Source organism: Zalophus californianus, chromosome 9 (assembly GCF_009762305.2).
Source record: "Zalophus californianus isolate mZalCal1 chromosome 9, mZalCal1.pri.v2, whole genome shotgun sequence".
Classification (NCBI taxonomy): Eukaryota; Metazoa; Chordata; class Mammalia; order Carnivora; family Otariidae; genus Zalophus; species Zalophus californianus.
Genome location: NC_045603.1, coordinates 70442660 through 70464889, shown reverse-complemented (window position 1 = coordinate 70464889; position 22230 = coordinate 70442660). Strand labels below are relative to the sequence as shown.

Sequence of the window (22230 nt, the reverse complement as noted above, 5' to 3'; positions counted from 1 at the left end):
TTACTTTCCATACTTTACCCTCAAAGAAATGGAGGTAAGGTGATTTACCCAGGGTTGGGTATGTATGGAAGTCCAGTTCTCTTACTACTGCATCATGGTGATCCTTGACAATTCTAAAGTAGTAATGAGACTATTCAGTGTTTTCTTGTCATTTTAAAGTTTGGGGTGCATAGCTTCCTTCTCATAGAATGGATTTTTGTTTTGTTCAATTTTTAAATATCTTGCTCTTCCTTTAGGGGGAGGAATTTGGTGTTGAAAAGTAAACATTGTACATTATCACTATTGGCAGAAATACTGGATTTTGCCTTCGGAGCTATTATTCCAGGTAGTCTGAGGAACAAAAAAAATTGGCCTTTACATGAAGTTGTTATCCCTCTTAGGAAAACCAAAGGTGGCCATTTAATGTGGATAGGGAATTTTGGATTCATTGGATCGATTTGTATTTGAATCCTCATGAATATGATTTTTCCCCTAAAACCTTGTAGCATCAACATTAGTTTTTTGTTACAAGTTGTGTTTATTCATACTTTATACAACATTTTCTCTTTATATTCACTTCAAACAAAATAAGTCCCTTTGATATCCTTAGGACTCTTGTGACACTAATTTATCTTGAGTTCAGTTATATAAAGAAAACTACTTATTTGATCTAATATCTTATAGCTGTTAAGTTTTTTTCTTTTGTTTGTTTATATTTATTGTTGGGGAGGAAAATGATGAATACATTACTCTTATGTTAGAGTATATGATGCTAAAGAGGAAGATGAAGACAGTATTTATTTTACCTGAATTAGTATTTCTGATTGTGAATAATTAACATTGTTGTATTGTTAATTCTTGTTTTATATTCTATATATAATTTCAAAGCAATTGGGCATGAATTACTATGTTTTTTTATGTACCTTTTCAAATGTATCTGTTTTAGAGGACAAAATATGCTTTTTTTCATTAATTTTAAACTTAGTGTCACATCTTGCTCTGATATAGCTTATCGGTAGGTGATAGCTTCTTATTATATTGTTTCCAATTATAGGTTTAAATGAGAATCAAGATGAGAAAAGAAAACTTGAACAAGAAAAGTGGGAAAGTAAATTTTTTTTTTTTAAAGATTTTATTTATTTATTTGACAGAGAGACACAGCAAGAGAGGGAATACAGGCAGGGGGAGTGGCAGAGGGAGAAGCAGGCTTCCCGCTGAGCAGGGAGCCTGATGCGGGGGCTCCATCCCAGGACCCTGGGATCATGACCTGAGCTGAAGGCAGACGCCTAACGACTGAGCCAACCAGGCACCCCAGGGAAAGTAAATTCTTCATTGGGCTTGAATTTGAAAATTGGTGATAGAACTTGACAGAACGAAAATAAAATGAAAAGTCGAGAAATGTGTGCTTGATTAAACTTAAATTGGGCCTTTGTTCTTCTAATGGTCCTTAGCTGTTGTGATGTTGGCATGTTTTTGGCAATGAGGCTGTTAGGGCCTACCAAAGAAATACCTTCAGCATTTTCATAGAGCTAAATCGTACCACAGGTTCTCGGTCTACTAAATTACTTGTTGAAATGGATGACTTGCTATATCTTTTTTCCCCCTTTTTTATGCCTTTGAAGCTCAGAGAAATTTAGAAAGGTGTTTTTGTCCTCATATAATTTTGGTCTTAGAGATGTTTCCAGTAGTACTGATATATCCTACTCGACCAAAATAATGTAAACAAGTATCTAAATAACTTTTTTATTTTACAGGATGAATCTGGCTATAGGTGGACAAGAGATGATCATTCTGCAAGTCGACAGCCTGAGTACAGGTAAAATGATGAACATAGTACCATAACTACTTTGATACTTGATTCACTGAGATGTCTGCTGTTGAAATCTAATCTCAAGGCTCGTAGATGAAATATTTATTAGGAATTTATAATTTTGAGAGCAACAAACATTTTTATGACTAATATAACAGCACTAATAGCATTCTGTATCTATTGGCATTTTGAAAACTGATAATAAAAAAATATTGTTTGGTATATTTTCATCAAATTAATTATTAAATTATTCCTAACGTGTAATGTGGATTATAAGGTATCTGCTTAATTAGAAGGTTAAGGCTTTTTTTCCCCTTCAGAATATTTGAGTCATTACAGAGTGTTCCTTATTAACATATTTTGGAAGAACTTCAGTCATTGTTAGCCTTGGTTGCTTACAGAGGCATCTGATAGAATAGTTAGGGGGAATAAAAGATAGACATATTTAATCGTTTGTTTTATTTTTATTTTTTAGGTTATTTATTAGAGCGAACAAGCGCAGGGGAGGGTTTGAGGGAGAAGGAGAGGGAGAAGCAGACTCCCCGCTGAGCAGGGAGCCCAATGCTAGGCTTGATCTCAGAACCTTGGGATCATGATCTGAACCATCCAGGCACCCCTCAAGTTTGTTTGTTTGTTTGTTTGTTTTAATGACTTTATAAAGGAAATAGTAGAAGTTATAAAAGGAGCTTTTTAAAGATCTCCTGTGGAGGCGCCTGGGTGGCTCAGTCGGTTAAGCTTCTGACTCTTGATTTTGGCTCAGGTCATGATCTCAGGGTTGTGATATTGAGCCTCACGGAGAATCAGGCTCTGTGCTCAGCGGGGAGTCTGCTTGGGATTCTTTCTTTTTCTTTTTCCCTCTTCCTCTACCACTCCCACTCCCCCTCCTCCTCTAAAGAAAAGATTTCTTACAACTCTCAGAGAATAACCTATATACAAGGGAAAGTAGTCAACTGCTACAACTCTCTCGGTGCCAGAAGTAGACAACAGGATTCAGTGGATCAGAGCAAGGCAGCTGATTCTGCACAGCACCTCAGTCATCAGGGACGTCAGTGTGGTAGTCCCGGTTCCCTGCCCCCAAGTCCCATAGGGTGGTGTGATGGGCAGAGATGGTGGCTGGGCATACAGTAGGATGCACTGCAGCTGAAGAACACAGGGTCAAGAGCTTGCTACTTTTTTGTAGTAAGCAGGAAGCAAGCAGGCCAGTCCTTCTTTCATTAAGAGTGAGCAGTCACACAGTAGTTATGCTGTGGTCACCTTGACCTATTTAATTGTCTGTATGACCAGCTATAGAAACTGTTCAATGTCAGTGGTTGGCAAGGTCTTACAATTTGGAATACACAGCAGGGATGTGCCGGGATGCACTCATGGAGGACTGCCTTCCCAAAAGAAGTAATAGAGAAAAGAGATGCTGAAAAATACTTTTTTTTTTCCCAAGATTTTATTTATTTATTTGACACAGAGAGAGTGAGAGAGAGAGCATAAGCAGGGGGTAGTGGCAGGCAGGCAGAGGGAGAGGGAGAAGCAGGCTCTCTGCTGAGCAAGGAGCCTGATGCAGGACTTGATCCCAGGACCCTGGGATCATGACCTGAGCCAAAGGCAGCCGTTTAACCAACTGAGCCACCCAGGCACCCCTGAAAAATACTTTAATAAAATTTAATTACTGTGTTAAACATAACACAGTAAGTTTTAGACAGCTAGGAATAGAAGAGAATTTCCTTTATCTGATAAATGGGTATTTGCTATACTAAATGGCAGAGTTAGAAGCATTTACTTTAAAATCAGAACAAAGCAAAGATGCCTGTTATCACTGCTTCTGTTCATCCTGGTAATGGAGGTCTCAGCCTCCACAGTAAGACAAGAAAAATAAAGTAGTAAGGGATAGAATGAAAGAAAGCTATTTACAGATGATAAATTATGTAGAAAATCCAAGAGAGTCTATAGACTTATTTGAACTGTTTAGTTCTAATAAAAATAAAAAGTTTTTTTAATAAAAAAATAAAAGTTTAGTATAATGAAATCAGCTGTTAGCATAAGTTAGAAAATTAATTTAAAAATATTTTCTATAGCATAAAAACTAAAGGAGTAATGGGAATAAATCTAAAGTGTGTGAGACTTATGTAGATGGAATTGCAAGTCATTTTTTTTTAAAGATTTATTTATTTACTTGAAAGAGAGAGAATGAGAGAGAGAGCACATGAGAGGGGGGAGGGTCAGAGGGAGAAGCAGACTCCCTGCTGAGCAGGGAGCCCAATGTGGGACTCGATCCCAGGACTCCAGGATCATGACCTGAGCCGAATGCAGTCGCTTAACCAACTGAGCCATCCATGCACCCTTGCAAGTCATTTCTAAGGGACATTTAAAAAGACCTGAGTAAAAGGAGCAACATATATGTGACATCCTTGGCTGGGAAGAGACAGTATCACGAAGATGTCAATTCTCACATCCACGTGTTCATTCAGTTTGGTTCTAGTCTAAATTCTAGGATTTTTCTCTATGGAAGTTGGCAAGCTGTTCCTAAAATTACGATGAAGGAGTAAAGGGCCAAATGGCAAAAGTAGCCTTGAAAAAGATGGGAAGACTCAATATACTATATCAAAACTTACCAAACTATAGTAATGTAAATGGTGAAAAAGGTAGAGTCTAGAAACAAACCTAGATATACCCAGGAGTTTGGGATATAGTAACAGTGGCACTACAAATCAAATGGGGGAAAGAACGAACTTCTCAGTAAAGTGTTGGAATAAATGGCTATCTATTTGAGAAAAAAAGTGACCTGGTGTATCAAAATATCTGGTATAATAAAGACCTAAATATGAAAAGCATAAATGTAAGAAAACTCTTGATTAGATTAGCCAGTGGTTTATATTCACTCCAAAGGAACAGTTAGTTCTCAGGGTGATTTTAATTTATTTCAATTTTTAAAATAATAGTTTGTTTCTATCTTTGTTCTCCCTTCCTATCTTTTTTTAGCACTTTATTATTTTCCTGTGTGTGTATATAATTTTACATAAATGAAATAAAATCATATGGGACTCCCTGTTTCCCACATTCATGTTAACAGCTGGGTGTATGTTCTGCTATATTTTTCTCTATATTCATAAACATTTGGGGTATTTGTTGTTAATGAGATATTATACTGTAAGTTGCTTTTCTCATTCAGTGGCTTGTGGAAATCCCTCCCAGTTATTTGGTTTAACTTTTACTTGAATCTTTTTAATGGCTAAGTTACATTCCATCATGTGGATATACCAAATAATTTAGCTGTTCACCTACTGATGAATATCCACTTTGTTTCCAGTACAAAACGGTGTTGTAATAAGTCTGAGTATATGATGTCATTATGAAACAGTACTTTAGTTTCTATGGGATAGATTGCCAAAAGTGGAATTTATGGGTCACAGGACAGTTTAATAGATATTTTCAGTTTGTCTTCTAAAAGGCTTGTAACACTTACATTTCAATTTTTGAAAAAAATCTAACATTTTAATTTGGATATTTTGTTTATTTTTCTTTCCATCTTATTTGAGTATAAGTAGAGTTTTGAAATTTCTTTTAAGAATTGCTATAACTGTATCCCATAGATTCTTATAGATAGCAACTTTTTATTTTTTAAGTAGGCTCCATGCCCAGTGTGGAGCCCACCATGGGGCTCGAACTCATGACCCTGAGGTCAAGAGTCAGACATTGAACTGACTGAGCCACCCAGGCGCCCCTGATAGATGACAATTTTATACTGATTCCAACACAGTGTATTTTAGTTACTCTGTGATCACAGAGTGGTGTCTGTACTCGTACTCTGCTTGGTTTTTTTGGTATAGAGTTCATTCTGTATGGTATATTCACTCATTTGATAAATATTTATTGGGTGACTGGTACATGTCCGTTATTCTTCTAGCATCTGGGGATAAAAAGGTTCTGCTCTCATTAGCCTACATTTTAGTATGAATTGTACATCATAAACAGATAAAAAACAAAACATTTTTTATGAAGAAAAATGAAATGGTAGTGGTGTAGAAGGGGCTTCTTCCACATTGTCTATACCTACACTTGATGTCTGGGTGTCCTCATGACATTTCGGGTATTCGGTTATCACAGAAGCTAATGCTTTTCCAGGCTAGCATCTTTCTGGCTGTAGTTTGTTCCCTATTACGTGATCTCACTGAAGACTTTGTGAATAGAAAATAACTGTTTGTTTTAGGGGGGAAAAAGTCATCGCATTGTAACCCATGCAGAGAATACTTGTATATATTGGTAAGCGAATAAGGTTCTGAGTATTTAGGAAAACCATGCCAACTAGTGTTTTTGTTTTTATTGGGGTGTACATGATAACTCTTTATATTGTGGAAAGAAAACATTAGACTATTTAAAACATTTTATTTGATACAGTTTTTAAATTTATAGAAAAGTGGCGAGAATAATATAAAAAACTAGAGACCCCAGTAATGTCTCCCACAATGCCCCGATAATGTGTTTTATGGCAAAAAGATCTGCTCTGAATTCGTAGATCATATTTTTGTAGACTTCCTTAATCTGGAACAGTTCTTCAGTCCATTCCTTGATTTTTGTGGCTCACTGTTTTAGGCAAGATGAACACAGGGCAAACATTTTGTAGACTTTCTCAATTTAGGTTTGTCTGATGTTCATGATTAGATTTCAGTTATGCATTTGTGCCAGTACAATCCCTGAAGTGATGCTGTATTCTTTTTATTGCATCCTGTTAGCTTGCACGTGTTGTTGATTTGTTCCCTTATTGGTGGTGTTGACTTTTATCGCTTGACTAAGATGGGGTCTGCAAAATTTCTTCTCTGTGAAGTTGGCCTCTTCCTTTGCCTGACATTAGTGTTTTGTTGGGGAGATGCTTTGAAACTGTGCAAGTATGCCATTCTTCATCCCATTTTTATCCACTAGTTCTAGTATTCATTGGTGTTTCTTGCCTGAATTATCAATATAATTGTTTGTAATGGTGATTTTGTAATTAGACTGTTCTTTCTGTATTTATTATGCATAGTGTTACCTGTTATCCATTGTGAGAAAGAGCTTTCTCTTCTCTCCACCTTCCCCTTTAAGAAAAAACAAACAAAACTTTGTTTATATCAGTATGGACTCATGGATTCCTATTTCCAATGTGTTAAAATCTGTTGCTATCATTATTAGGATGCTGAAATTTGGTCAGTGAGAATCCCTTCAAGTTAGCTTCTGTGTTTTTTCAAAAACTACTTTGTTGTAGAGGCATATGTATAACATAAAATATGCCATTGTAACCATTTTTAAGTGCACAATTCACTAGCATTAATTACGTTCACAGTGTGGGGTAAGATGGTTACACTAACAAACACTATTTTCAAAACTTTTTTTCATCATCCCAAACAAAAACTATACCTGTTAAGCAATCATTCCTCATGCCTCCTTACTCCCACCACCATTCTACTTTTTATCTTTAAGAATTTGCCTGTTCTTGGTATTCATATAACTGGAATCATACAATACTGTCCTTTTATGTTTGGCTTCTTTCACTTAGCATGATGTTTTCAACATCATGGTGTAACAGAACATCATTCCTTTTAATGGTGAATAATATTCCATTTTATATATTTACCACATTTTATTCATTTATCTTCTCTCAGATATTTGGGTTGTGTCTACCTTTTGGCTATCATGAAGAATGCTGCAGTGAACATTGACAAATAAGTATCTCTTTTGAGTCCCTGTTTTCAATTCTTTTGGGTGCATACCTAGGAGTAGAATTGCTGGGTCATATGGTAATTCTATGTTTAGCTTTTTGAGGAACTGCCAAACTGTTTTCTGTAGTGGCTGTACCATTTTGCATTCTCACCAGTGTACAAGATTCCCAGTTTCTTCACCTACTCACCACCACTTGTTATATTCCTTTTATTATTGTGTGTGTATGTGTATGTGGGGGTGTTCTGTTAAGTGCTTTTAAAAATTCAAACCTAGATTACAGTCATTTCAGGTTCTAGTTATTTTGTAAATATAATATAGCAAGTTATGGCCTAAAATGTTCACAGGCACTATCTGTGTAATGAAATGATTGATTCATTTACTCAGTGTGTACTTTTTTTTTTAAAGATTTTATTTATTTAACAGAGAGAGAGACAGCGAGAGAGGGAACACAAGTAGGGGGAGAGGGAGAGGGAGAGGGAGAAGCAGAAGCAGGCTTCCCGCTGAGCAGGGAGCCGGATGTGGGGCTCGATCCCAGGACCCTGGTCATGACCTGCGCCGAAGGCAGACGCTTAAGGACTGAGCCACCCAGGTGCCCCACTCAGTGTATATTTTTTAAACTACTACATGGTGTTGTGAGAATGAAAGCGAATAAGAGCTACCAGAAGGAGGTTATGTTCTTTGTCGTCAAAGTAGAATGGGCTGGGTTGTACTTACTGGGGTAAGTTCTGACACTGAAGGAATTCAGAAGAATGATGATAAGATGATGAGGAAAGACTGAGGGGGAGGGATCATTCAAGTTGAACTCTGAAGGCTAGTTAGCATTTCTGTCAGAAGAGATGGATAGAGCTAGAGGAAGACTAGTTAAGTGGCTGGGACATAGCAAGCAAGTACATAGTATGTATGTGATGAGGCCATTTTGGCCGAAGCACAGGTGCTAGTGGACATCTGAGTTGCTGGAGTCTGGCAGACAGAGAGAGGGAATAAAATTGCATAGAGGTCAGGCCTGGAGATGAATTTGGAGGAATGATTGGTATAAAAGTGATCTTTGAATTGGGCTTCGGGTGCTTTACAGGCAGGAGGGGATGGATGACTCTTACTTCAGGAATGACATCAGCTTGCATAGAATATGTAGAGCAAAGTAAGAGGCAGCAGAGAGCAGCTAGAGGGCTGGTGTGGCACAGCTCTTCTATGTTTCCTCTTTAAGACCTGAGGTGAAGGGAGGGCAGGTGGAGAATTTGAGATGATGCTTGGGTGAATAATGGAGGGGGAAGGGTCTTCCCTAGAAACTCAGGCATCTTGGAAACTCAGTGCTAAACTGCAGCTCAAGGAAATCTTGTTGAAACTTATATTCCTTTAAGACCTTTAAAAAAAGGAATGTAAGCTAATTTTAGCTAAATCTATTATGTGTGTGTGAAAATGAATGCTACTTTGGAAATTCAGTGCATGCAGTACCTCTTTTCATTTAAATAAATACTCCCTGTATTTTCTTTTAAATGGTTTTATGAAGATTTTCAGTGGAGCCCTGTACATATTAACAATTCCAGCATTTCCTTTGATCTTTTCCATCATTTATTTATCTCATGTGATAGGTGTAAATCACCTTGTGCCATCTACTTGACTCTGGAGAGGTTGTTCATTTGTGGCAATTCATTTACTGTGCTCTGATAAATCGTATTAATATGGGTATGTTTTATAATGTTAGAGGCTTTTCTGGAGGCTTTGTGTGAATTTTTTTGAGGCGTAATCAACTTGTTGTCCTTACCTTTTTTATTGTTTTCGTTGTTTCCAGAGGCTTTATGTGGATTTTTTTTTTTGAGGTATAATTGACATATGACCTTATATTATTCTTATCCTTTCTGTTGTTGTTGTTATTATTGTCCTCTTGGTAAGTGTGAAGTGGCCTCTCATTATGGATTGATTTACATTTCCCTAACAGTTAGTGATGAGCAACATTTCATGTGTTTATTGGTCATTTGTATATCTTCTTTGAAGAGTTATCTACTCATTTTTTTTTTTGGTCCATCTTAAAATTAGGTTGTCTTTTTGTTGTTGAGTTTTAGGAGTTCTTTATATATTCTGGATATTAAATCCTTATCAGATATATGGCTTGCACATATTCTGTTCTTTTGATAATGTCCTTCAGTGTTCAAAATTTTAATTTTAATAAAGTCTGATTTCTCTATTTTTTCTTCTGTTGCTAATGTTTTTGGTGTCATATCTAAGAATCCATTGCTAAATCAGTGTTGTTTTGTTATATAACTTGTCCACATCATTCTTTGATCACTTTCTTACCTTTGGATGCAGGATTTTCCAGGTTATTCTAATGTTTTTTCCTGCCTCAGGCCTAAAGTCTAAGCTGTTTCTCCAAGGAGCACAGATTCTTATTAGTGGAAAGTCCAAGATCTGGACATTAGTGCGCACACGCACACACACACACTCTTCTCTTTTACATCTGTGTTTATACGTTATTTACATATATTGACGACCATGAGTTTGTGGCAGTATCCTTTCCTCTTTTCCATACCATATTTTACCCCCTCTTTTGTCAGCGAAAAACCTGGCTCCCAGTTGTTGGAAGAGACAGTCCTCCGTGGGTCTCTTGCACTCCTACACATCTTGCCAAGATATGCCAAGACAAGGCCCTGACCACTTTTTATCCATGCTGTTTCTCAGTGGAGTTTGTAGTGAGCATTCTTGAAAGATAAGGTAGTTCTTCCTCTATTTCAAATAGCAGGCTTGCTTATTGCTTGGTGTAAAAATAGTGGCTTCCCCAAGTTTTCCTTAGTTGTGAACCCACTATGTGTGTAGCATCGATCTTGGCCTATATCACATCATTTCTGTGGGACTTGGAAACAGGCTTGTGCAGATAAGCCAATGCTATGTTGCTTGCTGTATAAAATCCTTTGTCTCAGGAATCTTGTGTCTTCTACCAGTATCCATGAGACAGTAACAGTCTAACTTATTAGCTTGTCAGTAGGGTAAAAATCTGATCCCAGACTTGAAACCAGTATCCTCAATATTTTTACTCACGTTCTTTACATAGTTAGTCTTCTGACCTCTTGGGTCTTCCTTCTTGCTCTGTCCAGCACTTTACTTTTGCAGATTGCCATCACTGGCTGCTACTGGGCCACCTGGCTTCACACCATCTTCCACAGGTCTGTTACTAGCTGTGGAACTTTTGGGTTATAATTTACCTAATCTTTTTCTCTTTCTGTTTTATGTGTTTCATACTACAGCACCTTATGTATTTTGTAAATCCAACATATATATATTAGTGGTTCATATCAAATAAGTATGGAGTCATTGGAAGCAACTGGATTAAATAACAGCTAAGAGAGGAAAAAATGTATTGTTTTTTTTTTTTTTAAGGTTTTATGTATTTGTTAGGGAGAGAGGGCACAAGCAGGGGAAGTGGCAGGCAGAGGGAAAAGTAGGAGAAGCAGGCTCCACTGAGCAGGAAGCCTGATGTGGGACTCAATCCCAGGACCCCAGGATCATGACCTGAGCCGAAGGCAGACGTTTAACTGACTGAGCCACCGAGGCATCCCGAATGTATTGTTTTCTATCTCCTCCCACACTCCCACCCTCTCGAGCCACCGAGGCATCCTGAATGTATTGTTTTCTGTCTCCTCCCACACTCCCACCCTCCCTCTGAAAGTTAGCACTTTTTTCTTTAATAGAGCCGCATACCTGATAATTTATCCACATTTCAAGCATATCATCATCTGTTCATCTTGGTTCTGTATATACAGTGATCTTATCATCTCTTTGTTCGAAACACACTTGTAGATAAAATTCAGAATATATTAGGATCTACTTCATTTTGTATTCAAGGAACATGTTATACTTTACCAAGGGTTATTAATTTAGACTGAATGAGGTAGTTTTTAACAGTCATTTTTTTCCCTGTAGTTATGAGGCCTTAGAATAAACTTTAGGGTGGATCTGATGTAAAGTATTAAATAGTATTTAGAAATATAGAACAAGAGTATCACTACATGGTCAGCATACTTTATTTTTAAATGCTGAGGGTTTTTTTTTCTGTATTCGCATATGGAAAATTTTGATTAAGTAGTTTAGTATTTTTATACCTATTGATTTTTTTATGCAAAGTTTTTTTTTATTTTAAAGATTTCATTTATTTGAGAGAGAGCACAAGAGAGAGCTAGAGAGAGGATGAGCAGGAGAAGGGACAGAGGGAGAAGCAGACTCCCTGCCAAGCAGGGAGCCAGACGTGGGGCTTGATCCTAGGACCCTGGGACCACGACCTGAGCAGAAGGCAGCCGCTTAACCGACTGAGCCACCCAGGCATCCCTAAAGCAAAGGTTTTTGTTTGTTTGTTTGTTTGTTTTAAGATTTTATTTATTTGACACAGAGAGCACAAGTAGGCAGAGTGGCAGGCAGAAACAGGCCCCCCACTGAGCAGGGGGCCCGATGTGGGGCTCGATCCCAGGACCCTGGGATCATGACCTGAGCTGAAGGCAGTTGCCCAACCGACTGAGCCACCCAGGCGGCCCTAAAGCAAAGGTTTAATTTTGAATTTTATTATAGTGATTTTTATCTTCTTAGGTGATATACTATTTGACAGAGAAAAATACTATAAAACGTCTTTGATTTATTAGTTCAGTGGTACAAATATTTATTGAGTGTTTACTTTGTATAGGCTACTGTGCTTATATTACTAGCTTAGCATCTAGTGAGTGAAGTAGATGCACAAGAAGATAGCCGAATATGATACATGCTGAAGTTGCATAAAATGCTGTAGGAAGACAGAAGCATTTACCCTGTTCTGGGGGCTTTTATTGAAGATTTCCTGTAGGAGCAGATAACATGAATAAAACCTGAAGGAAAAATAAGGGTTGACCAGAAGAAGGGTAATAGTGAACATATTCCTTCAAAAGGAGGAACATGAGCAAAGCTGTATAAAGCATGATGTGTAGAGGTATTAATGGATGCGTATATGTGACCTAGGGAATTGTGAATTAAATTATAACAAATCTGAATAAATAGTTTTAAAAATACAGTTTTAGTATGTTAGCAATGGGGAGCTCCTGAAAAAGTTTAACCTGGTAGATAGGCTAACCCAATTGGAATGTAGTTTCCTTTTCTTCAATGTAGAGGATGACTTTTTAAAGATTTTTTCATTTATTTTTAGAGAGAGAGAGAGCAGGGGGAGAGGAAGAGAAAGAATCCCATGCAGACTCCCTGCTGAGCTCGGAGCACGATGCCACTTGGGTCTTGATCTTGTGACCCTGAGATCATGACCTGAGCCTAAATCAAGAGTGAGATGCTTAGCTGACGGAGTCACCCAGGCACTCCTAGAGGATGATTTTCTTTAAAGGTTTTATTTATTTTTTTGACAGAAACACAGCGAGAGAGGGAACACAAGCAGGGGGAGTGGGAGAGGGAGAAGCAGGCTTCCCGCAGAGCAGGGAGCCCGATGCGGGGCTCGATCCCAGGACCCTGAGATCATGACCTGAGCCGAAGGCAGATGCTTAAGGACTCAGCCACCCAGGCGCCCCTAGAGGATCATTTTTTAAAGGTGACACTGGAGATAGAAAAAGAAATCATGAATACCTGAATTAGAGAGGGGAGGTTGGAATGGAGAAAAAGGGTTAAATTTGATAAATGCTTAGGAAGCAAAAAATCAGCAAGATATGGGAATAAAGATGTGGGAATTATCTGGATTTTTGGTTTTGTCTACTATGTGTATAATAATAACCATTATTTGAGATTGGCATATAGGAGGAATGGTTTCAAGGGAGGAGCTGCATTCCAAAGTGAGATTGTCCAAGGAGAGGATGTAGTTAGACAAGAGCAGTGAACTGAGGTCAGAACTCTTGGCCTTTATGGAAGTGATGGAAAATAAAACTTTTTAAACAATATTTGGGGTCACCAATGGCTGATGCAACTGAGTACTCCTGTAATATAAAGATTAAAATATCTTGTGTTTGACTGTGTCAGGATGAATGAGATATGAGGTGGTAAATTCAACATGAGTGGATATGTTTTTTAAAAATAGATGGAAAGTAGGCAATGCTATATGTTGAAAATACAGGAGACTTACAAGTATCCATGAGGTGAATGAAGGTTGAGGACACTGGCTAAAGGAAGATCATCTAAAACCTTTTTTTTTTTAAAGGTGATCAGTGACTTGAGCATATTCATAGGTTGAAGTGAAAAGAGAAAAGTTCAAGATACAAGGCAGAAAAGGGAAGACAAATGAGGACCAGGATGAAAGATCATTGATTTGAGGGGCTTTTAACAGAGGGAAAATTCATATACTGGGACAGGAAGGATGGGGCAGATGAAGACTGGGGGAGAAGGGATTTGGGGTGGCAGTTGAAGTAGTTCATGCCAGAATACTGCTGTATTTTTTTAGGAAATGAGGTAGCTCGTTGAGAAGGAAAGTTTTGGTGCTAGGTTAGAGGACTTTGGGAGGATTATCCGGATATTAGAATTGTTGCTGAGGTGAATAGGAGATTGAGTTCACTAATGATAAGTAAAAATATTACTAGTGGAATTGAAGGCGCAGTGGAAATTAGAGACCATGTGTCTGTAGTACGTTCAATCTGTAGGCTTATGACAATCAACTATAACAGTGAATAAATAAAAGATTTTGGAATTAATTCAGGTTTGGGGTTGGCTAAGACGATGTATCAGAATTGCCAGGATGGGAAGTTGTTGGTATTCACAGTGCTTCAGATACTGTTAATTGAAGCTGGAAAGGCAGTAAATAAGTGAGGCTAGGACAGGGTTCGTGGCTTGCTAGAAAATAAAGGAGTCTTGTAGGCATCTATGAGATGGAATTATTATAGGAGTGAGAAAACTGAAGGATAAGATGTGATAAGAATACAGTATTGGATTCTGAAGAAGAGCACTTCTGGGTAATAAGTGGCAAGGTTTAGGATTTAAGTGTGTGACTAAGGTATTGTGAAGAGGTAGGAGGTAGTTGAGGACTTGCTATACCATTGCACAGATGATCCACATGAATTTTGAGTTACCCATGATGTGGATAGGATGTGTTACAGTGCATACTGCATCCTTGGGTTTAGGAAATGTGGGAAAATTATCAGAAGGTTGGTAATACGGGCAATGTGGGGCTGTAGTGGAATAGCATAGACTTAAAGAGTTTGTTGGGCTCTTTTTCCCTTTTCTTAGAGGATGGGGGATTTAGACCATAATCCTTTGTGTCGTATACTTCAGGACCTTGAAGCAGTCATCAGTGCATGCTTAGTACTCATGAGTTTAGGGGAGGTATTTGTGTTCAAATACCAGCTTTCACTTAAGGAAGTTAGAAGGATTGGCTTATGAAGAGGCTGAGGTTGTAAAAGCATTTACAAGATCAACTCAAATTACTGTATTTTGTTATTTGTATATACACAAATACCATTATTAAGCATAAAGTACTTGTAACACAGGAAAGCAGTTAACATATGCGTGTATCTGTGGTAGTAATGCCCCCCTTTGTTCGTGGAAATAACTCATGTACCCTTGGTGGAATGTAAACAAATGCTGAGGGGCAGATTGGAGCAGCTGCTACTTGGTGCAAAGCTGATGTTTGCTATTTGGGAATGTAAGCATACTGTGGCCTACTTCAAAAGAAGAAACCTGGATTTTTAAAATGATAAATTTCTTGAGTTTTCAGTGTTTACAACTAAGTAAAACCAGAGTTTGCAGTCTCTGGAGTAAGGCAACAGTCTGGGACTCTGAAATGAAGAGCATGTAATAGCAGCTTGTCTAAGATGGTGGTTTCCAACCTTCGCTATGCTCTCAATTAGGTGGAGAGCTTTTTTTTTTTTTTTAAAAAGTTCCTGGTCCTCACATTTGGAGATTTGATTTACTTGGCCTGGGCATCAGTATTTTTCAAAAGCTCATCAGATGTCCTAATGTGAAGCTAGACTTGAGAACCACTGGTGTAATAGGTAGTATGGAGTGACAACAGTCACAAAACCATAGGTTCATGTTAACAATGACTTCTCGGCACCTTTTCTCATTTATGGTAACTTCATTTGTCTTTATCCTTGACAGCATTTACTTCCTTTGCTTATGGTTTTTTTGTTGGTGGTGGTGGTGGTGGTTTTTTTTAAGATTTTCTTTATTTTTGAGAGAGCGAGCGAGCACGAGTGTGCAGAGGGAGAGGCAGACTCCCCACTGAGCAGGGAGCCCAATGTGGGACGCTGTCCCAGGACCCCGGGATCATGACCTGAGCCAAAGGCAGACACTTAACCGACTGAGCCACCCAGGCACCCTTTGCTTATGTTTTTATAACTTGTGTTTATAAGAATCACTTAGAAGCTCCTTAAAAATGAAAATTTCCAGGCTTCATCTCAAGAGATTCTGATTCAGTAAGTGGAGACTTGGAATCTGTATTTTCACAAGCCCCCCAGATAATTGTGATGCGGAAGGTTTGGAGAATGAAGTTTGAGAAACACTGCCCTATACTGTCTGATGCTGGTGACAGATAAATCTGTATCTATAGCCTTGGCTTCTTGCTGAGCGCTACATTTCTACAATCCAACCATCTTTTAGACACATCTTCATTTGGGAATCCCAAACTTTTCACTGAAATGAAATAAATCTGTTTTGAGAACACTTCTACCTGTTGTCCACACATCTTAGGCACATAGGTGGACTACATTTCCAGGTCTTCATTCCTGCTAACTGTGGCCACATGGCTAATTTATCTCCAGTGTAATGTGAATAGGAGTTCTACTTCTACATGTATTCTTCCACACACATTTACCTTTTCCCATCTTGCACGATGGGCCCTGGAATGGAATGACAGCAGACATGTGACCTTGGAAGCCACATGTTGAAATAGAGTGGTCAAGCGTGGGTTCTTGGGTGATTGTGTGGAGCAGAATCTCTCACCCTGGAATGCCTGCCCTTGACTATTTTGTACAGATAAACTTCTTATGTGTAATGAATCAAGATTACATTTTTTGGTATTTATGTTATAACATTTTAGGCATATCTTGACCTCAGTAAGAATCAGCACTCTTTTAGGTGTTAGAGATCAAACTGTGGATAACACAGATAAGATCTATACTCTAGCTGGGAGATCTTAGTCCATATCTCGTGCCTAGAATGCTTTTGATGTAAAGTTGTTGTTTTGTAGAAAGAGCCCGGACCTTGGGTTACCAAACTTCTCAATTTTGCTGCAAGATAATTGTTTGGTTTTTTGGGGTAGTATAGAATAAAAGATAGTGTGGGAAATTCCTTATCTTAAATCATAGTGCCCCTGGTACTCTTGTTTCCACATTTAAGAAAAGACATTTGAGGTCTGTGTTTAACTTATTTTTAAGTTCGTGCTATAAGTTACCAAGCCACTTTGTCAAAATTATTTTTTTTTTAAGATTTTATTCATTTGACAGAGAGAGTGAGTGGGCGATTGCACAAGCAGGGGGAGCAGCAGGGAGAGAGAGCAGCAGGCTCCCCACTGAGCAGAGCCTGATGCAGGGCTCAATCCCAGGACTGATCATGACCTGAGCCGAAGGCAGACACTTAACCGACTGGGCCACCCAGGTGCCCCAATATGATTCTTGAAATCTTAATTCCTTTTTAAAGTTTCTGTTGACTAGAAATGAAGTAACTAATATTTTATGTGGAATATTTGTGCATGTTGGATGTGGGAAGGAAAGAAAAATGAGGTCCTAATAAGTAAAATGCTTTCTTTTCCCCTACCCCCCGCTATTCTTCCCCTCTACTTTACTGAATTTTACCCTTGACCAGCAAATATATCCACGGAAACTGAGGGAGCCATCACAGCTTGTCTGGTTTGACTGGTGTGAGGGGCTGGAATTACCTCAGGGATGTATATTAATAAGGGGAGACTCATGAGCTTCATATATCTACTTTTGAAACCAGCATTCAAGGTAATTAAGTGTAGATGGTCCCAGGAACACATTTTGAGAAACAGTGCTTTATAGGGCATTAGTTCTTCCCATCTTCCATTCTTCTGGTGACTTTGCCTTCTATACATGCTCAGCATTATGGCTGAAATGTTTGTGATATAGTCTAAGACACTGTCTTAACTATCAGGTTAGGTACTTTTTTTGGTAATAAAAACATCAGTTAAACATGTGGGGGTTTTGTGGTTTTTTGGTTTTTTTTGTCTTCATGGTAAGTATTCTAGTTGTACTGTTAGTTATATATGTTCAAAGACTCTTTTGTATTTGCCTTATAATTTATTGTATTGAATCTTTTATATGTATTGATATCCTCATTTTCAACATAGCTGGAAACCCTATATATAGTTTTGAAGGTTTTTGATGTGAAGTTTTCTTTGCATGGTAATACAGTGCAAAATTTTTACCCTGTGATGTATGGAATGACATTAAAAAATATGCCCAAGTTTCCAGTATCCTGCTCTATTCAGCATGCTGCAGGGCTATTGTTAAAATAAAACCCAAAATTCTTTCTTAAAATCAAGATGATTACTTGCACAAAGAAAATTATACTGGTTGATATCGATGGAATTTTATAGCTAATTATGAGTGTTAGGACTAATACATGTTTAAAAAAATAGTATGAATAAAGTTGTGATATTTCTATCAACCAGTTTTTCCTCTTTAATTTTTTTGAGTAAATTAATGATAACCTAGGGATTCATGTTTTGTATTTTAAGTACTCAATGACAATTGTATATATGGCTTTGTTTTAATTTGTACAGTTCTTCAGGAAACAGTACTGTATTTTAATGTCTAGCTTAAATTTATTTTACCTCTGTAACTTTAAATACTTAGATTTTCTTTTTAAAAATGAGATTTTACATTTGAAGTAATTTTAATGAATCTTAACTAATTGTCAGGAAAACGGAAACCTCTAAGTATGTCAGAGGGTTTGAGTCATTAGCAATCTAGGGTCATCTGAAAGAATTTAGGTCCTATGAAGCCAGGCTAGTTCATTTCCAGTTTACCCTGCTGTTATTATGTAGCCCATTAAGCTTTCAGCCTTCCTCCTTGGTAAGATCTGGACTCTGTTTTTATACCCTAATCCTGTGATGCCATCAAAATCATTTTTCATCCTCTGAGATGCTGCTTCTGAAATTGGCAGATATATAAAGAGAAAAGCAGCTCAATAAAAATAGGTCCAGATCTCTGAGCTTCCTGCTTGTCTTGCATCTTGGTTCCATACTTCTTTATTATAGTCTTAGCTCTTTGATGATTCTCAGCAGTTTACTTTAAAAAAAAAAAAAAGTCTAGTTTTCCTAGATTTTCTCTTGCAGTTGAGATAGTTGGAATTACTCAGTTCCCAATTTTTGGATGTAGAAGTGGTTTTGGGTGTGGTAGTCGTGTTTTGTTGAAGTAAATCTATGAATACTATAAAATAAAAAGAAATTTATAGATAAATCTTTGTTTAGGCGTAAGGTTAAGATATAAGGTTGTTCCGTTTGCCCTTGCTGTACTGTCTTAATTAAAAAGAAAAAACTCAGCCTTTGAATATCTATTTTTAACCTAGATTTATCATAAATTATAGTGGAAGACAAAAATTTAAGAAAATTCGGACTCATTTGTTTCATAAAACTAACATAATGTGTTCTAGTACCTTTCAGTATCTAAAGAGTACCCACCATTATTCATGGTAGCTATTGTGTACCTTTGTTTGTGATGGAAAGAAAATTAAATGAAAAGTAATAAACATTAAAATGCCCATCTTATTTTGAATTCGTGAGTTGTTTCAATAATTGCTTTTTCTCCCCTCAAACACTGAAACTCATGGTTGACGTTTGAAACCAAGTGCAAACTACCTTAAACAGGTGTTATACCACGAAAACAAAGGAAACCAAATATTTTGCAGCCTTTTGTGACATTAAATTGAGCCTAGCAAAAGCCAGATTTGTACAGACATATATAGAGGAGAGAAAAAGGAAACTTGTTAATGAAGATAAGAAAGGCATTCTGACAGTCAGAAAAGTATGATACTTCCATCTCTATCTAGTATTTGCTCTCTGTGTGGACTTTCGAAGTTTAACCCTGTTTTGTGAACTAGAGTAGTGTTTTCCATTTTTAGGACCATTGAATCCCTAGCAATTTCCAGGCCAATCCAAATTGTTTATTATTCATGAGGAAGCTTACGTGTCTGTTTATCCTTGTTTTCACTACTGGATGAGATCATTTGCCTATTTGTTTGGGAAAACTTAAAAGAACAGGTTATCTTAAATACATATTTAGGGATGTGATACCTGGTTTTGTTTTGTCTCCCATTATCTTCATATCCTTCACCATTTTTTTATTGGTATGTTCATGTTATTCAACAGTTTTTTCAGCATGCATTAAATTATGAAACATTAGTATTTAAGGCTTTGCCATTGGTATTAGGATTTACCCCCTTAATTGGAAATTTGCTTTAAATCCAATTGTAATTTATAACTTTAGAGCCCTTTTTAGCATGTAGTTTAAAACTTGGTATTTTGATACAAAATAGGCTTATAATTATTTAGTATTTTTTCTCTTGAGGGGTCTTTCCCTTCTGTCCCTTCCAAACATTTAGCTTTTTAACCAACCCGAATTTATCATGATATGAGTTATAAGAAGAGAATTGATCATTCTTCTCCCTAAATTGTCTCAGAGTTAGGTAAAATGTTTAAAACTTGAGGATCCATGTGTTTGGGTTAAAAGGTTAACCCAAAGTTTAAAAAGGTTAAAAAATGAGATCACGGACAACAACATGACAAAAGCCTGAAACTATAATAATAGATACCATTCATTGCAAAGTTGCTGTGTTCGGAGAAGTTAGGAAAATGAAGCTCAGAGAGGTTGAGCAAATTAAGGTCAAAAGGCCATATATATGCAAATGAACTAACTTTTGAATCTGCATCTGCCGGTAGGAATGCTCTTAGAAGTGCCACTGTAAATAAATATGTTTAACTTTATTAAACTTCATGTTTCCCAAAGTTATTTACCCGTAGAACCCCCTCTTTGGATTTTGTGGTGAGATGAAAAATACCAACGTCTTGTGGATTAGTATCTTTTGGAATGTATTTTGAGAAAAGCTTTTTATTATGAAGTCAGGTCTCTGGTAAAAAAGAAGGTATAAGTCAGCTAAAACATATCCCTCTATCATTCTGTAATTGCTTTCCAAAATATAGCTTCTGAAGTGCAGAATTTTAAGGGATGGGCAAGGGATAGGATGGAAAAAAATCTCCATGTATTTCTTTGTATTCTGTGAGAAATATGAATCTCTAAGTAGTAACCTCTTTATTCTCTATTAGATTGAAAACTTTCAGGAGGTATTTAACTGTTTAGATCAAGGGTCGGTAAACTACAGTCCATTGGTCAAATCTGACCAGTTGTCTTTTTTGGTAAGTAAGTTTATTGGAACACAGCCAGGCACATTTGTTTACCTATTGTCTATGGCTGCTGTTGTGCTCTGGTGGAATGTTGTTGAAAGCTGTGGTGGAGACCGTATGGCTCACAAAGTCTCAGTATTATTTGCCTCTTTACAGCAAATGTTTGTTGACCCCCAGTGTAATGAGTGGTCTTTCTGCCTCCTTTTCACTTTATATGTGCTTCATGTCTTTGTACTCTGTGAACTCCATAGCTGAAGTTCTTGACATTGAATTATCTGCATTTCATCCTCTGTAAAGTAAATTCCTTGGGAAGTCAACTTGAAGTGTTGTTCTAGAGGTTTTATTATTAGTAGGTTTTAAACTCCTGCCAATATACAAGATTCCGTAGTTTTGCTTTTCTGAAGGATAAAACTATCAAGCAGTTCACATTGGCATACTTAGTTGTTTTTTGCTGCAAACCATTATTGATTTGATAGAAATCATAGTAATGCTGTCAGCAGAAGTAGCTAACATCTATTGAGTGTTGTGTACCAGGCCCTGTTCTAAGCACTTTACATATATTATCTCATTTACTCCTTGCAACAACTCTGTGAGGTAGGTAGTACTGTTCCCACTTTATAGATGAGGAAATTAAGGCACAGGGAGGTTAAGTAACTTGCTTAAGTTCATGAAGATAATAGTTACTTTGGATGGGTCTTTCAGTACTTAGGCGGCTGGTTCACGAAGGCCTTAACATGCCCTGACCCCCTTTCTTTTCTCTAGTAGGTGATGCTTCTGTTAAGCCCTGTATACAGGGTTAGTATTTGAAACTTTGGTGCTCTATAATTCTGTGAACTCTAAGAAGGCCCTCTGATTCATCATTATGCCCTTCCCTTTAACATACGATACTTTCACAGGGCAGTTAGTCTGATCACTATAAACATACATCAGATCTCTTCGCAACCTTGTTGTGAGGTTCCATTTCTTTTATCCTATCTCTGCTCGTATATCACCTTCTCAGAAAGGTTCTCCCTGAGCATATTATCTAAAATAGCCTCCTTCACATCCACCTTACTTTATATTACTTGTCACTCAGAAATGTTTTATTTATAGGCTCTTTTCCCCATTAGAACATAAGCCTGGGGCAAGGACTTTATCTTTTCACTTCAAAATAGAGTTGATATATTTTCTACCATTCTTTGTTTATCCCTTTTACATACCTGGAACCTAACTGCCCTCCCAACTCACTTGCCTCCAAATTCCTTGATTCATCAGATGAGTTCTGGGCATGCTTCTGACAGGCCACTGTTCCATTGTTATCTTTGAACGTCCCCATTTTTCCCCCCTGTCCTTCCTTACCTTTCTACTCTCTGATAAATTTTTTCTTACTTGATGATTATAATTTCTGGCTCACAGTCTTCTCTATCCCTCTCCCTCCTGATTTGATGATACTTTTTTTTCTTTTTTGGTCAAAGAGAGTTTAAAA

General features: G+C 37.4%; 1 protein-coding gene across 9 annotated transcripts in view; it reads left to right on the top strand.

Annotated features, from left to right (window-relative positions):
• The window catches only part of PPHLN1 (periphilin 1), a 142446-nt gene that overhangs the window by 28854 nt on the left and 91362 nt on the right, over positions 1–22230 (top strand). For all 9 annotated transcript variants that reach the window (XM_027592934.2, XM_027592929.2, XM_027592936.2 and 6 more), the window contains one exon: positions 1734–1795. In XM_027592934.2, the coding sequence (XP_027448735.1) occupies positions 1734–1795 (62 nt within the window). The remainder of the gene's footprint in view (positions 1–1733; positions 1796–22230) is intronic.